We start from the raw sequence: 18,098 nt of genomic DNA on the forward strand, positions 1-18,098 counted from the left end.
TTAAAGCATATTTCTTTTTTTGTATTATTGTACTGTATAGTAAAGTCTATGAGAGCCCAACTTTGATTGGCTCCCACAAGTTTCCCAAGACAAATCTGCGATGCCCCTATAGCCAAAAATGTTCCATATGGCATGTTCTGTGTGCCAAATGTCATGCTTCGATCATAAAGTGCACGATTTTTGCCTGAAACGCTCTGACTAATAGGAGATGTGTATTTTACAAAATGATTCCAATTCCAATTTTTCCAAGAGTCTAGGCCCTAGGGGTTTAGGGTTAAGCATGGACTAAAATAGGGCCCTAAGTGTAAACTCCTAATGAAGACAAAGAAAAACATGTCTTCTAGTTTTACATCACTGGAATAGAATTTTATTACATTATACAATCTACTCCTCGTTCACATTTAACAATAGATTTTTATTATTATACAATCTATTCCTGGTTCACATTTAATAATAGATTTTCTTACACATACGCACAACCTATTCCTCATTCACATTTATAAAATGCTGACACTTACAGTATGTTATGCAAAAAGTCTAACGTTAAACAAATGACCATTGTGTGTAAATCGAGGAAAACACCCCTGAAATTAAATCTGACTGAATATATATTATTATATTAGCACCCCTAGAATAACGTAACGAGACAGCAGACGTGTGTTTGTGTGTAATTAAGGATATATGCATGTGTGCCGTTTCAAAACTTCTTGCTATTTGTGAGTTTCTGCAGAGATACGCTCCATTCTCCATAAGAGAATGAAAGACAAAACGGGAAAAAATGCTTTTGCAGGACATTATCAGGAGAAGAGCAGTGAATACAGAAGAGTTGAAACAGCAGGACATTATCAGGAGAGGAGCAGTGAATACAGAAGAGTTGAAACAGCAGGACATTATCAGGAGAAGAGCAGTGAATACAGAAGAGTTGAAACAGCAGGACATTATCAGGAGAAGAGCAGTGAATACAGAAGAGTTCAAACAGCACACCTGCATGTCTGATATGGCACTTCATTCAAGCTGTGTGTCTGAGATGTTAGCTGCACCCATCCCCCAAACGACAAAATAAACAGACAAAAAAAAGACCATACGAGAAAAATAAATATGACGAAATTACAGACGTGCCTCATGAAAAAAAAAGAATGCAGGTGCTTCCCGATTGCCTGCCCCCCCTCCCCCCGCTAAACCATGACACGCATGTCCAATAAAAATGTCATAAACAATAATGCGATGTCCAAACGAAAACTAAGCAACCCGTTTTAACCGTTACCCATACCGCTTATCCCTACACTTTTTTGTTTGAAATTCCTTTTTACAATTTTGAAAAACATTTAAAAACACTTCGAATAGCCGATCTACTTTGACACATTGTGAGCTTGCAGACCAGCTATTTGAACTATTTAAAAAAAAGTTTTTCAAAATAGTAAAACAAAAAGGCAAAGTAGTTTAGGGATAAAGAAAACAGGGCTCTTACTAAGAGGTAAGGTAGGGTTAGCTAGTCTCGCGTGGCCAGACATTTGCAAATGCTCCTGTCATCCAGTCTGGGGCAACGGAAGTCTTATGATGAGTATGGGATAAAGCGGATGTGACGCACACCGCTCCCTTGGTGCAGTAGCGATAACAAGTCCTACTGGAAGCGTTGTGTCTTTTTTCAATATTTTTGGGGGCATTGTTTCGTCTTTCTCTGGTGTTGTTGGTGTTACTTCCATGATGTTTTCAAATGTTTTCTTAAACTATACACACATAACAAGAATATGCCGCTCAAATGACTTTGTCTGTGCTAGTGTGTTTCTGTTATGTTTCCAATGGGACTACAGTTCATTATAATGACTCTGTCTGTGCTAGTGTGCTTCTGTTATGTTTCCAATGGGACTACAGTTCATTAGAATGACTCTGTCTGTGCTAGTGTGTTTGTATGTGCTAGTGTGTTTCTGTTATGTTTCCAATGGGACTACAGTTCATTAGAATGACTCTGTCTGTGCTAGTGTGTTTCTGTTATGTTTCCAATGGGACTACAGTTCATTATAATGACTCTGTCTGTGCTAGTGTGTTTCTGTTATGTTTCCAATGGGACTACAGTTCATTAGAATGACTGTCTGTGCTAGTGTGTTTCTGTTATGTTGGGACTACAGTTCCGTGTAGCAGTGACTACTTCCGATACTCGCCGTTCGGGAGCTGCCGTTCCAGACTCTATATAGCAGTGGTTCTCAACCTGTGGGTCAGAACCCCAGGGGGGGTCCCCCAAATTATCTGGGGGGACATTAACGTAATGTGCAACATTGTTTTCTCACTCAACAGTAAACAAACCAACATAAGGTATATATAGGTGTATAGCGGGTATATGCACATTTCTAAAGTGACAATTTAAGGACTTCTTAATACCTCTAAAATGGCTAATTAAACATTGGCCAAGTTGTCAAATATTAGACGCCTCAAACGCGAGGCCTTGTGAGCATGTAGATCTGCTATTTTCACAATAGAACCGTGTTATACAAAATGTAATGCCTCAACTCTTATAGTGCTCGTCAGGGTGGGGGGGGGGGGGGGGGGGGGGTCCCCAGTTAAAATATGATTATTTTGGGGGTCGCGGCCTGAAAAGGTTGAGAACCACTGCTAAATAGCATTGGGAGATTGTGGAACAGTTGTCTGGCTACGCGAGACTAGGGCTAAGGGTGTCCGACCGAGAGCGCAATGTCCAAAACGATAACGCGACGTCCGTCAGTCACGTGTGACTCCTGTACGATGACGTCTGGACGGAGGGGCGGGGCTATGTTGTTGTTGTTGTTGTTGTTGTGAAATCCACTGAAAGTGTTTTTTGACAGTTTTTGTTTGTTTGTTTGTTTTGGGACGACGTCGTTGAGAAGATCCTCCTCCTCCTCCCGGTATGTCCTCCTCAGACGTCCACCACCATCTTTTTGTGAATGTCTAGTCCTCCCACCACCTACACACGCACACGCACACACACACACACACACACACACACACACACACACACACACACACACGTTAATTTCGGGGACAAAAAATATGACGAGCGATGTTGGTCGACTACCATTTTTCCATGACAAAAAAACTTTTCCAGAATATTTAACCCGATTTCCAGGACTATACAACAATAATTCAGCTCAATAACAGGTCGCTTACTCCTATGCACAATGCCCAAAGACAGATAGTGTATGCCAGTGGTTCTCAACCTTTTCAGGCAGTGACCACCGAAATAATCATGTTTTAACTGGGGACCCCGGCACCCTGACGAGCACTAAGAGTATAGAGAAATTTCGTATAACACGGTTTAATTGTGAAAATAGCAGATCTACATGCTCACAACGCCTCGCATTGCGAGGCGTTGTGAGCATGTAGATCTGCTATTTTCACAATTTCTGCCTCTAATATTTGACAATTTGGCCAATGTTTAATTTGTCATTTCAGAGCTATTAACAAAATCAATAACCAAGGACAATGCATAGCAATTTTTTTCCAGGACCTTCCAGGACCCTTGATCAATTCCAAAATGTTTCCAGTACTGGAAAAATATTTTTCTAATTTCAAAATATTCCAGGAATTTCATGGCCGTGGGAACCCTGAAAAACTAAATGGAAACTAAATAAAAACTAAAATATCAGGGAGAGACTGGTGGAGAAGAGATCCAGCAGATCCAGTTTAAGACGGTGAATACCCTCTAAATATACCAGTAAGACTCCCTAACCGTCAGGTCACATACACAGACTTTTGAAGGCAAATGGTAGCCAATCAGGAGGGAATATGGGAAATGGGACAGATCCATGTTGATGACATGACTGTAGAGATATTACTATGTACGGCTTTGCGTGATTTTTGGACAAAAGAATGTGCAGGAATCGGCCTCATGGTGGCGCTAGAAGAGGGCCATGTGAGAAATGAGGGGTGGAGGTTGTGGTTTGCCAGCCAATGAGTGTGTGTGTGCAAAGTTTGGCATGGATAGGGGCAACGGTGGCGGAGATACGAGTCGGGCAAAAGTGTGACGTGACGGACAGACTGACACACAGCCGGTGGAGGTTTTGATAGTAACTGCGACCTCACAATAAAATTTCACAATGCGACATACTGTAGCTCTGTTTACACAATACTGTACCCCCTCCAACTGTATACGTTCCCTATTTTCAACAGTTTTTATTTTATTTGTGACACTTTGGCAATGTCAGCGTATGTTTTCTCATGCCAATAAAGCTCATTTGAATTGAATTGAATAGATGCAGCAGGTTGTTGTCAGTGTGTTGACCTGCTACACGATCTAATTGGGACTCATTTAATTACTACCTAATTAGATTTTCAGCAGCAGCTTGGGGTTTCTTAGCCTGGGATTCCAATTCCAATGTCGGGATTCTGATCCGGTCGGGAGCGGATGGCGTCCTAAGCGGACTACACTAAACCAGAATCAGTTTTAACCCAAAACAATGCTCCATGCTCAAGGACATCATTTTAGGACCTCCCCAATAAAACCCTTTGGATTGGATTAAAACCCTTTGGATTAAAAAAAGTGTCTGCTAAATGCCTAAACTGTAAACCCTTGATGCAGCGTAGTTTTGATTATTTTTTTGAAAAGTTTGTTTGGTATATCCATCTTAATAGTGGGATTCACAGCGACTGGCAAGATCTGGTACTTGTCTCCATTCCAACATGTCTCCTTTCCCACACCTAACCCTAACCTCTATGGAAGTGTTTCTCAACCACTGTGCCTGGGGACCTTTGGTGTGCCCCTGAGAAGGGTCAAGTGTGCCCCTTGAAACTGCTTGAAAGCCAGTATTGTATTTATCATTTAAAAAATATACAGACGATCTACAAGCACACAACGGCTCGTGGTGCGAGGCGTTGTGTGCTTGTAGATCTGCAGTTTTCACTACTGTTGTGCGACAGCCTTGTATGATGAAGCAGGGCTTTGCTTTGCGAAGAAACGTACACATTTGAAACTTTGAAAAACCCAAATTTGAAACCCAACAGTGACGATATTTACACCCCTGTATTATGTTGGTGTGCCCATGGATTCTTGGGACATGAAAAGTGTGCCCATGCAGAAAAAAGGTTGAGAAACACTGCTCTATGGAAGTGTTGCCACTCCGACAATAAGAAGTCAATGTCGGAAGGGAGAGCCCCCCCCCCGGCAAGATTACACTTCTACAGCATTTAACCCATTCAGAACGGGTACACATTATGGTGTATCATTATTTTATGCTTTAACCAGTGAAAAATAGCAATTTTGATACGATTCTATAAGTGTCTTTTGACATAAGGGTTTTTCGAAAAACCTATGTTTCTATGTCAGCAATCTGGCCAGCCATCGTCAAAGAAAAGGTCCTTTTCACTTTAACTGGAGCTCAGTAAGTCTGTTCTTGAGAGACTACTATGTCAGTGGTTCTCAAACCTTTTCACGTGAAGGAACCCCCAAATGATATTTATTTGGCCACGGACCCCCATCTCAAAATATTTAGTTCCAGGGACCCCTCAGAAGCAAAATTTGAGTTGCAAACGTTCGCTTTGAAAATACATATATTCAAAGATTTGCACACATTTTCACGACTTTTTCAAAAATAGCAGATCTACAAGCTCGCAGCGCGGCACTCGGTGCCTGACTGACTGGCTTTGGGATCCAGTGATCAGTACGTACCAGACAGAACTCTTAACACTTATGTTGCAATGATTTTTTTCTCTTCAATGGTCCGCGATGCCATGGTCTCCATAGACTTCCATGTAATTTATAGTGCACAGATCGTGCACGCCCATGCCTAATCATGCACCACGTGTGTAGATGCTGTTCACAGCTTTCAAACAAAAAGATCCGCTTGGAAATCCGTTCATGCATTCATGATTTATCAGCCATTATGTTTTCTTCAGATGTAAACAAACATGGCTGCCATGTTTGAAAGAATGGGTTGTTATGGGGGTTAAACATGCAATTTCGCGATCGCGATCATGCCTAACACATTTCTGGAGGTCCAAAAGATTTTGTTGACATTTTTTTTTTTGAAAAAAAAAGTTTTTTTTCTCTTCAAAAACTGCCCAAACTCGGGAAACTCGGGGTTGGCACAGGGGTGGTACCAATACAAACTCGGGAAACTCGGGATTGGCACCAGATGTGTTAAGGATCCAGTGATCAGTACGTACCAGACAGAACTCTTCGAAGGAGATCTTTCCGTCTCCGTCTCGGTCGGCGTTGATGATGGTCTTGTCTACGATCTGCTGCAGCTGTGTGTCCTTCAGGTTGGAGCCCACCATCATCTTCAGGACCTGGAACAGCTCCCCGTTGGAGATGTAGCCGTCCTTGTCCATGTCGTAGATCCTGAAGGCGACTGGGGACAACACAGGAGAGAGGGCGAGATCATTTAGCGACCTCCAACCGGCTTGCGACCTGGTCGGTAGTTTTCAGCGACCGGGTTGCTAAATCTACCGACCGGGTCGCTCCATTGTAGTCACTTGGACCGCGGCAGAGGTGCACCAAAACCTAACCCTAACCCTAAACCTGACTCTAACCCTAACCTTAACCTAACCCTAACTCTAACCCTAACCTCAGTAACCTGCCGACGCTGACAAAAACGAGCGCTCTACTCCTAAACATGCTTGGTAATCTGCTAGACGCGGCTTGCAGCCCGGTTGGTAGATTTAGTGACCCGGATGGCGGCCGGTAGATCTAGCGACCCCGTCGGTGATTTTGCAGCCCGGTCGGTAGATTTAGCGACCCAGGTTGGAGGTCGCTAAATGATCTTGCTCCTACTGCACCATAGATCAGGGTTCCCAAATTAGTTTTCCCCAAGGGCCGAATTATGTCTAGGGTACCAAGCCGAGGGCCACACATTGCAGGGGGCGACGGTGGCGTTCCCGCTACTCCAGCAACAGTTCAGATATCGTCGGTGTCGGGTGGAAACCTTGTATGTCCAAAACCGTTTGTTTTGCATTTATCATTTTAAAAATGATTTAAACTAGTGAAAACAGCCGATCTACAAGCACACAATGTCTCGCGATGTGTGCTTGTAGATCCTCTCTTGTAGTACTTGTAGTACTCTCCGTTCCGCCACACTTTGTGATCATCATCATCATCACCTCAGTCTGCTCTACCGCTGTAAACTTAAATAAAAAGTATCGAAAATGGTATCGAAAAGGGTATCGTATCGATTCCCAGCTATCGAAAAATGTATCGTATCGATTCAAAGGTGAACGATATCCCTAGTCACCAGACTATTCCTGGTTGTTACGTAGTCTATTGATTCCTATTCGTCACTATAAATAGTAACTAGAACGAGAAAAAAAAACATCTCATGGATGCACCTGGGACGAGTGGGACGTATCCTCACTGTTGTAGCCCAAGATCATCAGGGTTTCGGGTCTCGCAAAATCATACCCCTCACTCAGGTGACCCAGCTAGGGTGAACAAGTCCCTAACCCTAACCCATGACCTTGGGCTACATCAGTGGTTCTCAACCTGTAGGTCGCAACTTATTTTGGGGGGGTCCCCAGATGATTAACTTAATGTGCAACAGTAAACAATCCAACATAAAGTAAGTGTATAGAGCATATATGGGCAACTAGTGGCCCGGGGGCCACATGATATTGGAGTACTGATGATTTCAGCTGTTACAATTGCAAACATGGAAAAATTACCCGCTTTAATTACTTCAGTCTCTCTATCAGTAGCTAAATGAATTATTGTATTTTTCATGTCCAAATGTATTTGGATTTCAGTTCATAAAGTTAACATAAGAACACATAAATGCATTTGAAATGAACAAATAAAATAAAAAAAAGTTACTTTTCAGGATTCCACTTCAAAAATAGCAGATCTACAAGCTCAAAACGTGTCGCAGTGCGACGCGTTTTGAGCTTGTAGAACGGCTATTTTTGCTATGTATATGCATTGTGGCCCTCTGGAGTGAGTGTGAAAATGTAGTGGCCCTCATGGCCATCATCAAAGTTGCCCACCCCTGCTACAGTATAGAGGGTAAAGTGACAGTTTAACACCATGGTATAGACTATAGAGGGTAAAGTGACAGTTTAACACCATGGTATAGACTATAGAGGGTAAAGTGACAGTTTAACACCATGGTATAGACTATAGAGGGTAAAGTGACAGTTTAACACCATGGTATAGACTATAGAGGGTAAAGTGACAGTTTAACACCATGGTATAGACTATAGAGGGTAAAGTGACAGTTTAACACCATGGTATAGACTATAGAGGGTAAAGTGACAGTTTAACACCATGGTATAGACTATAGAGGGTAAAGTGACAGTTTAACACCATGGTATAGACTATAGAGGGTAAAGTGACAGTTTAACACCATGGTATAGACTATAGAGGGTAAAGTGACAGTTTAACACCATGGTATAGACTATAGAGGGTAAAGTGACAGTTTAACACCATGGTATAGACTATAGAGGGTAAAGTGACAGTTTAACACCATGGTATAGACTATAGAGGGTAAAGTGACAGTTTAACACCATGGTATAGACTATAGAGGGTAAAGTGACAGTTTAACACCATGGTATAGACTATAGAGGGTAAAGTGACAGTTTAACACCATGGTATAGACTATAGAGGGTAAAGTGACAGTTTAACACCATGGTATAGACTATAGAGGGTAAAGTGACAGTTTAACACCATGGTATAGACTATAGAGGGTAAAGTGACAGTTTAACACCATGGTATAGACTATAGAGGGTAAAGTGACAGTTTAACACCATGGTATAGACTATAGAGGGTAAAGTGACAGTTTAACACCATGGTATAGACTATAGAGGGTAAAGTGACAGTTTAACACCATGGTATAGACTATAGAGGGTAAAGTGACAGTTTAACACCATGGTATAGACTATAGAGGGTAAAGTGACAGTTTAACACCATGGTATAGACTATAGAGGGTAAAGTGACAGTTTAACACCATGGTATAGACTATAGAGGGTAAAGTGACAGTTTAACACCATGGTATAGACTATAGAGGGTAAAGTGACAGTTTAACACCATGGTATAGACTATAGAGGGTAAAGTAACAGTTTAACACCATGGTATAGACTATAGAGGGTAAAGTGACAGTTTAACACCATGGTATAGACTATAGAGGGTAAAGTGACAGTTTAACACCATGGTATAGACTATAGAGGGTAAAGTGACAGTTTAACACCATGGTATAGACTATAGAGGGTAAAGTGACAGTTTAACACCATGGTATAGACTATAGAGGGTAAAGTGACAGTTTAACACCATGGTATAGACTATAGAGGGTAAAGTGACAGTTTAACACCATGGTATAGACTATAGAGGGTAAAGTGACAGTTTAACACCATGGTATAGACTATAGAGGGTAAAGTGACAGTTTAACACCATGGTATAGACTATAGAGGGTAAAGTGACAGTTTAACACCATGGTATAGACTATAGAGGGTAAAGTGACAGTTTAACACCATGGTATAGACTATAGAGGGTAAAGTGACAGTTTAACACCATGGTATAGACTATAGAGGGTAAAGTGACAGTTTAACACCATGGTATAGACTATAGAGGGTAAAGTGACAGTTTAACACCATGGTATAGACTATAGAGGGTAAAGTGACAGTTTAACACCATGGTATAGACTATAGAGGGTAAAGTGACAGTTTAACACCATGGTATAGACTATAGAGGGTAAAGTGACAGTTTAACACCATGGTATAGACTATAGAGGGTAAAGTGACAGTTTAACACTCACAGCGCAGCTTCTGCTCCTTGTCACCTTTCACACTGAACTGGGACACGCCCTCGATGAACTCTGGAGACAGGAGAGGGCAAAGGTCAAGGGTCATCACTTAACCCATTTAGACTGGGAACACAGTATTACTTTAACTTTTCAAAAATAGCAGATCTACAAGCTGACAGCTGAGCTTGTAGATCTGCTATTTAGAAAAATCGTGAGCATTTGTGTCTTTGAATATTTTTGATCTAAATCCTTCTAAGGTTTATTTTTGAGAAACGCATGATGTCAGTGGTTCTCAACCTTTTCATGTGAGGGACCTCCGAAATGATAAATATTTGGCACTGGACCCCCATCTCAAAACATTTAGCTCCAGGGACCCCCCAGAAGGATTTTTTTTTGTTACAAATGTTCGCTTTAAAAATACATATGTTCAATGATTTGCACACATTTTCATGATTTAAAAAAAATAGCAGATCCACAAGCTCACAGCACAGCACTTGGTGCCGCGCTGTGAGCTTGTATATCTGCTATTTTGCAGGTCTAGCTCATCATTATTGTATCTTAAAGCTCATCATTTAACACAGTAAGTTAACGAGGCCCACCTTTGAAGTCCACCTCTCCGTTCCCGTCCGTGTCGAAGATGTCGATGACCCTCTGGACTAGCGGGTTCTGCTGGAGCTCGGGCAGCGACATGAACTCCTCCACGCTCAGCGAACCCGAATTATCCAAGTCCAGCTTCTTGAACCTCTTCCCCAGACGCTTGATCTCATCCGCATCGACTGGGGGGGGGGGGGGGGGGGGGGGAGAGAGAGAGAGAGAGAGAGAGAGAGAGAGAGAGAGAGAGAGAGAGATGGTTGTGTTCAAATAACAGCAAATAATCACAAGCCCCTTCCCAATTCAGAGTGCGGACCCTTCAAAGTGCGAGCCTAGTGTTCTGCCCAGGTCTAGGGAAGTGGTTCTCAACCTGTGGGTCGGGGGGGGGGCAAAGTATTTTGGGGAGTCCCCAGACAATTAACTTAATGTGCTGTTGAGTGTTTTCTCACTCAACAGTAAACAAACCAACATAAAGTTTAAGTTTCTACATTTCTAAAGTGACAATTTAAGGACTTTCTCTGAAATGACAAATTAAACATTGGCCAAATTGTCAAATATTAGAGGCAGAAATAGGCGATCTACATACAAATAGCAGATCTACATGCTCACAACGCCTCGCAACACAATAGAACCGTGTTATACAAAATGTAATGCCTCAACTCTTAGTGCTCGTCAGGGCATAAAATGTTGCTTCAGCGGGATCCCTGGAGCGAAATATTTCGAGATGGGGGTCCGTGGCCAAATACATATAACTTTGGGGTCCGGGTCCATGACGTAGAATCATGCGTTTCTCAAAAAGAAATTGTGCTTGAAGTGTCCATCGGCTGTATGCTTAGAAACGGGGGGAAAATAGTGCACATTCTAAATTCTTGAAGCCCCTGTGACGTCATCGCACTTGAAACCCGCACTTAGTAGTGTCTAACCCCCGAAAGAAAGAAAGAAAGAAAGAAAGAAAGAAAGAAAGAAAGAAAGTAAGAAAGAAAGTGGTCATACTTACAGTGCGTGCACATCTCCAGTGGAAAGCTAGCTTCATTTCCCTGCAAAACACAAACAACACAATGTTACACAATGATTGTAGTAGGAGGGAGGGGTCCCTGCTTCATCTGTCTCTCAGCTAAGGGGTCCCTGCTTCATCTCTCTCTCAGCTAAGGGGTCCCTGCTTCATCTGTCTCTCAGCTAAGGGGTCCCTGCTTCATCTGTCTCTCAGCTAAGGGGTCCCTGCTTCATCTCTCTCTCAGCTAAGGGGTCCCTGCTTCATCTGTCTCTCAGCTAAGGGGTCCCTGCTTCATCTGTCTCTCAGCTAATCTGTCTCTCAGCTAAGGGGTCCCTGCTTCATCTGTCTCTCAGCTAAGGGGTCCCTGCTTCATCTGTCTCTCAGCTAAGGGGTCCCTGCTTCATGTCTCTCTCAGCTAAGGGGTCCCTGCTTCATCTCTCTCTCAGCTAAGGAGTCCCTGCTTCATCTCTCTCTCAGCTAAGGGGTCCCTGCTTCATCTCTCTCTCAGCTAAGGGGTCCCTGCTTCATCTCTCTCAGCTAAGGGGTCCCTGCTTCATCTGTCTCTCAGCTAAGGGGTCCCTGCTTCATCTCTCTCTCAGCTAAGGGGTCCCTGCTTCATCTGTCTCTCAGCTAAGGGGTCCCTGCTCCATCTCTCTCTCAGCTAAGGGGTCCCTGCTTCATCTCTCTCTCAGCTAAGGGGTCCCTGCTTCATCTGTCTCTCAGCTAAGGGGTCCCTGCTTCATCTGTCTCTCAGCTAAGGGGTCCCTGCTTCATCTGTCTCTCAGCTAAGGGGTCCCTGCTTCATCTGTCTCTCAGCTAAGGGGTCCCTGCTTCATCTCTCTCTCAGCTAAGGGGTCCCTGCTTCATCTCTCTCTCAGCTAAGGGGTCCCTGCTTCATCTCTCTCTCAGCTAAGGGGTCCCTGCTTCATCTGTCTCTCAGCTAAGGGGTCCCTGCTTCATCTCTCTCTCAGCTAAGGGGTCCCTGCTTCATCTCTCTCTCAGCTAAGGGGTCCCTGCTCTATCTCTCTCTCAGCTAAGGGGTCCCTGCTTCATCTGTCTCTCAGCTAAGGGGTCCCTGCTAGGGGTGGGCGATATGGAAAAATGCAACATCACAATATGTTCCCAAGCTGTATCACGATACACAATTTTATCATGATTCTTTTTTCAAGTTGTTTTTTATGGATATTTTTCAAGTTACTTGACAAAAACTAGACTCTCTGGGTTCCTTTTGGGAGGTCTAAATTGAACTTTACAAGTATGTAACTCTGACAGTATACAAATGAAACCAATTTGGTTTTATGTGTATACTGTCAGAGTTAAATGGAGACCTTGACATTTTAAATTTTGAGAACTACTGATTTAGACCAAAATGCAGGTTTAAATTGAATTCTGCAATGAATCTCTGTATTAACGATTAAACAGGATTTTTTACAAGGCTCCCTCATTGTATCACGATATACGATACCTCTGAAAAGGCATATCGTGGAGACATTGTATCGTCTCAACGATAATTATCACCATATCGCCCACCCCTAGTCCCTGCTTCATCTCTCTCTCAGCTAAGGGGTCCCTGCTTCATGTCTTTCTCAGCTAAGGGGTCCCTGCTTCATGTCTTTCTCAGCTAAGGGGTCCCTGCTTCATGTCTTTCTCAGCTAAGGGGTCCCTGCTTCATGTCTTTCTCAGCTAAGGGGTCCCTGCTTCATGTCTTTCTCAGCTAAGGGGTCCCTGCTTCATCTCTCTCTCGGCCAAGGGGTCCCTGCTTCATCTCTCTCTCGGCCAAGGGGTCCCTGCTTCATCTCTCTCTCGGCCAAGGGGTCCACACAGACTCCACACAGAAAGGCCCTTTCGCCAACCCTACCTCCTAGGGTGTGGGCACTGATGACACGGAGGAGGGAACACGCCCCCAGCGGGAATCGAACCCACTACCGACTGCACCACCGTGACCCCCCCGCAAGAATTTACTGTAGCATTATCTGCAGGACACTTCCGGTTAACAGCAGACATACAAGCTCACGTCGCGTCGCAGATGCAACCGTTGTGAGCTTGTAGATCACTCTCGGCTGCGGCGCCGGAAGCTCCGTGCAACTTCTGCGCAATGCACGATGGGATGTTGGAAAGTTATGGATATAACATGCATTTTGTCAATAAAGATGCCAATAAAATCAATACAAATCCACAACAGCGGATACAATGACAGGTGTCATCTGGGACCAAAGTAAACTGATTTACATAATTAATTTACATACCGGTAAATTTACCATCAGAAATGCAAATAATTCATGATGCACATATTTACCACCATAGATCAATCTAATTTAAATATTTGCCACCATAGATCAATCTAATTTACATATTTACCACCAATAGATCAAACTAATTTACATATTCACCACCAATAGACGAATCTAATTTACATATTCACCACCAATATATCAAACTAATTTACATATTGTCCACCAATAGATCAATCTAATTTACATATTGTCCACCAATAGATCAATCTAATTTACATATTTACCACCAATAGATCACAGCTTCTCAAGCCATTGCTAAAGTCAGCCTCAATTTAACTATTATAAAACAATATAAAACACAATTAATAATAATAAAGCAAACAACGTGTTAATATCCATACACTGTTAATATAATAAACATGACATATATATATAGCTGCAGGATTAGCCTCCATGCTACACAGGACAGAAATACATTGTGAAAACGTTGTGTTTAAAATGATTAAAAACAGAATATGTTTATTCTCACCATGGTGTCGGTTGTTCAACTCTTGCAGAAGGTTTAATATAAACTAATTACAGTTCATTTGAACCCGTTTTGATGTTTGGTTTGTTTGTTTTCTAGCAGAGAACTGTTGTTAGCGCTACACTGCACTTCCTGTTCCCCTGGAGGAGCGGTCACACCGGCCTTGGTGACCTGTAGAATGTAGTAGCAGCAGCAGGCTTAGCCCGTGGCTAATATCAACGGACGCTCCCAAACAGCGCCCTCCGGTGTCACCGAGTTCCACAGGTTAGCACTTGTGGTGTAACGCGGGGGTTATTGGCAGCCGCAGGAGGATGAGTGTGTCAAGTTGAACAACACCAGAGAGAAACACACCGCAACTAATGACGTTTCAGAATAAAATAATTGATGACATTTCAGAATAAAATAATCTGTCAAGTTGAACAACACTAGAGAGAAACACACCGCAACTAATGACATTTCAGAATAAAATAATTGATGACATTTCAGAATAAAATAATATGTCAAGTTAAACAACACTAAAGAGAAATACACCACACATAATGACATTAGAATAACATTCAGCAAAGAAAAAAATACATGTCCAATAATAATAATAATAATAATAATAATATACAAGATAATAGCTTTAAACGGTGCTGCCCTGAGACTGTACGACATAAATAAAAAAATATCTTGAACAAGACTAACCTTTCTATATATTTATTGATTGATTGATTGATTGGTTGGTTGTATTGATCGATCGATTACAGACTTTATTAAAATGGTAAATGGTGCATTTATATAGCGCTTTACAGAGATTGTGCATTACATTCACCCATTGACGCACACATTCATACACCGGTGGCGGAGGAAACCATGCAAGGCACCAACCTGCTCACTGGGAGCAATGTGGGGTTCAGAGTCTTGCCCAAGGACCCTTCGACATTAACTCAGGGGGAGCCCGGATTCGAACTGGGAACCCTTCGGGAACCCTTCGTGCTCTACTAACGGTTTCTCTACCCCTGAGCTATGCCGCCCCTGTTAGTAGTTTGTATAGGAATTAAGGTACGGTTTCAGTAGTTCAGTAGTTTCAGTAGTAACAGTTCACAGTACAAGGTCAACTAAAAGGACAAAAGAAAAGCTTTAGGGCTTGTTTCATTTAGAGTCCTTTTTTGACAGACAATGGCAGACAAATGAAACAGTACTATGCAGAACATATAAGAAATGTCATAAAAAACAATGCAAAATAAAAGGTATTTACAATAGAACGATCAGGGGGAGGTAAGGATATGTGTTCATTTACCAGTTTCCAGTAGCAGCCGCCTCTTAAGTGGCTTTTCAGTGCTGTTTTAAAGGAAGGCAGGGATTTACACTCCTTTAAGGCCTTCGGTAGGGTGTTCCACATCTAGCAGGAGAAATAAGTTGACCCTTTGTTTGTGCCAAATCTGGGTTGGACGTGCATCTATGTGGAGCTGCCTCTGGTGTTGTAGTTGTGGACATCCTTGACGTTTAGGAAGTATGTAGTCAGGTACATGCAAGTTTGTGGCGTAACAGGGCTAGAGTTCTCAACGGGCCTGGAAATGAAGGCCCGGCCCTAACTGGGCCCGAGTGGGCCGACCCGGAGCCCGGCCCGACCCTAACAATTATCATCATTTTCGGCCCGAAAACCCGAAAGCCCGAGTGAGAGAGAGAAAAAAAAGAAACATCGCCACTCGCCAGTAGGCAGCAGCAGTGTCTCAAATTACAACAGTGAGGGAATGGATATATAATATTTGGCGAAATGACAACTTCACGTGTTAAATTGTTCATGAAACATGAAAGGTTCTGCACAAAATGTTTTAACGTTAAATCCCTGTTGTCGTCAACAGTCAATCTCAATCATACAGCTCTCATCCTCTCTCTCCCTTCCGTTGTCGCTGCCTGCGTGATTTATGTTTCGTCCTTCCAACGGTCACGCATCAAACACAGGCAGCTGGCTCGGCAGATCTATAAACCCAAAACGTGTTCATCTGGCTTGCATTCTGGGCTTGCAGATCTGTTCTTTAGTGCGCGACACCTCCTGACCACCATGCTTAAACATACACAACTCAGCGGCGCGCTACGGCTGTAAACCCTTTAATATAAATGCACGCAGCAGGACACTTGATTAACCAGAAAGCATAATGGAATTAATATCTTACCAGACGAGATGATCGTCTCTATAAGGTGAGGCTGTCAACGTATGGTGCTTTTAAGTTGATCATGTTGATGTTGTTGTAATACAATCCTTTTAAGTCCTTGTCAATATATCCAGGTTGGTTCCGCTTTGAAAGTAGGCTAGTTTTCTTGGATTTATACTTTTTACAAACTTGTGAAATTGCCTGCTGCCTTTTAATTTAACATGCAGCTCCAAACTTTCATCGTAGCCGCTCCAGACAACGCTGACTCCCTGCCTGTGGCAGAATTTCCGTATATCCAAAGGTTTCGATTGTGACGTCATCACAACAACCAGACTGCTCTATGAGACTGATAGACTATACTTCCGTATGCGTCACTTATTATCCTTGGTCCATTGGTTAGGAACTTAGGCAGGCTTCAATGCTGCGCTGCAGATATACAGACAGCGATATGCGCCTTTTCTCTGTTGTTTGAGTGACGGAACCCGGAGCCCGGCCCGGCCCGACTAATTATTATAATTTTTGAGCCCGGCTCGGCCCGATAACGTCGGGTCGGGTCGGGTAGGGTCGGGCTCGGGCTGAATTTGAGAACTCTAAACAGGGCCCCTAAAATGACGTTATTCCAGGGGCCTGGTAATGTATGGGAGAGTATTTTTTTGCAGGTCTTTCAGTCCCAGTGTATCAAAAAAGCAACTGGGTTAAGCACCGTTGGTCCGACCAGTTTAACACTCACCAGGTTAGCATTCACCAGCGTTGGCAGGTTAGCATTCACCAGGTTAGCATTCACCAGCATTGGCAGGTTAGCATTCACCAGGTTAGCATTCACCAGCATTGGCAGGTTAGCATTCACCAGGTTAGCATTCACCAGCATTGGCAGGTTAGCATTCACCAGGTTAGCATTCACCAGCATTGGCAGGTTAGCATTCACCAGGTTAGCATTCACCAGCGTCGGCAGGTTAGCATTTCACCAGGTTAGCATTCACCAGCGTTAGTTTTACTGCGGATTAAGGTTAGGTTGAGGTGTATCTCCGTGACTCCGTCCCCCAGACTTTCGTCACCTCCGTGCAGCCAATCGCAAGCTTCCGCTGCCTTAACCCAGTTGCTTTTTTGATACTCGGACTGAAAGACCTGCAGAAAACACTCTCCCCGGTAGTGTATGTTGTACACCAGGCCCATTGCAAGATGCTGTGAGCCACCCCGCGCGTAGAAGGTTAAGCAGAAGCCTAATTGGTTTGGTTTGGGGTGTCTGGAGACTTGTTTTAGGGCCTTTGAGGCCCTACATTTAAACTCTATTTTGTGTGCAAATTCTTTCCAAAAATTCAAATTTATTTCGAGCGCTTCCTTTTGCTGAGAATATTACACTTTAACCCCACACACGCACGCACGCACACACACACACACACACACACACACACACACACACACACACACACACACACACACACACACACACACACACACACACACACACACACACACAATGTATTTGAAAATAGATAGACAATTCAAGTACTCAATACATTTCTTTTTAGTTTTTTCCTCTCGCCCCAAGAACACAACTCGGAGGAGGGGGGTTTCGAAGGGGGTCCGGACAAATACACATTAATCTGGTGGTCCTTCACATGAAAATGTTTGAGACCCACTGAAAGAGATAATTACTTAAATAAAACCACTGTCTCAAGTATCCCACTTACTTGTTATTGTTATTTTTTTTATTGCGTTGTGGCGTTCAAGTTAATACAGCATTGTTTTTTATTCATGTACACAGTTTATAATCGTTCCAATAAATATAAGAAAAAAAGAAACGCACATTGTTTTCATATTATAAATACATCTTTGTAAACCACAAACATTTTATTTTTTCTTCACTTCTTTCTCTTTTTTTGGCAAAAAAAAAAAAGTATTCCAGCCATGCATTTCAAGATA

At 42.9% G+C, this 18,098-nt stretch overlaps 1 protein-coding gene across 1 annotated transcript; it reads right to left on the reverse strand.

The window, feature by feature from the left end:
• Positions 1 to 420: 420 nt before the first annotated feature.
• ppp3r1b (protein phosphatase 3 (formerly 2B), regulatory s1ubunit B, alpha isoform, b) lies at positions 421 to 14,180 on the reverse strand. Its single transcript, XM_080722872.1, has 6 exons — positions 14,041 to 14,180; positions 11,281 to 11,320; positions 10,292 to 10,468; positions 9,705 to 9,764; positions 6,133 to 6,317; positions 421 to 2,935 (listed from the first exon to the last, which is right to left on the reverse strand). Exons 1-6 carry the CDS (start codon positions 14,041 to 14,043, stop codon positions 2,888 to 2,890), a joined length of 513 nt encoding a protein of 170 aa, XP_080578998.1. The 5' UTR covers positions 14,044 to 14,180; the 3' UTR covers positions 421 to 2,887.
• Between the last annotated feature and the right edge of the window lie 3,918 nt (positions 14,181 to 18,098).

This window comes from Nannobrachium achirus (genome assembly GCF_963921795.1).
Source record: "Nannobrachium achirus genome assembly, chromosome: 3".
NCBI classification, from domain to species: domain Eukaryota; kingdom Metazoa; phylum Chordata; class Actinopteri; order Myctophiformes; family Myctophidae; genus Nannobrachium; species Nannobrachium achirus.

What these genes read in the sequence shown, in the direction of transcription:
- ppp3r1b (XM_080722872.1), bottom strand. An exon ending in CAAGGAGCAGAAGCTGCGCT is followed by an intron (nt 6,318 to 9,704) that starts GTGAGTGTTAAA and finishes TGTTGTCCCCAG; the next exon opens with TCGCCTTCAGGATCTACGAC. An exon ending in CCTTCGAAGAGTTCTGTCTG is followed by an intron (nt 2,936 to 6,132) that starts GTACGTACTGAT and finishes GTGCGTGTGTAG; the next exon opens with GTGGTGGGAGGACTAGACAT.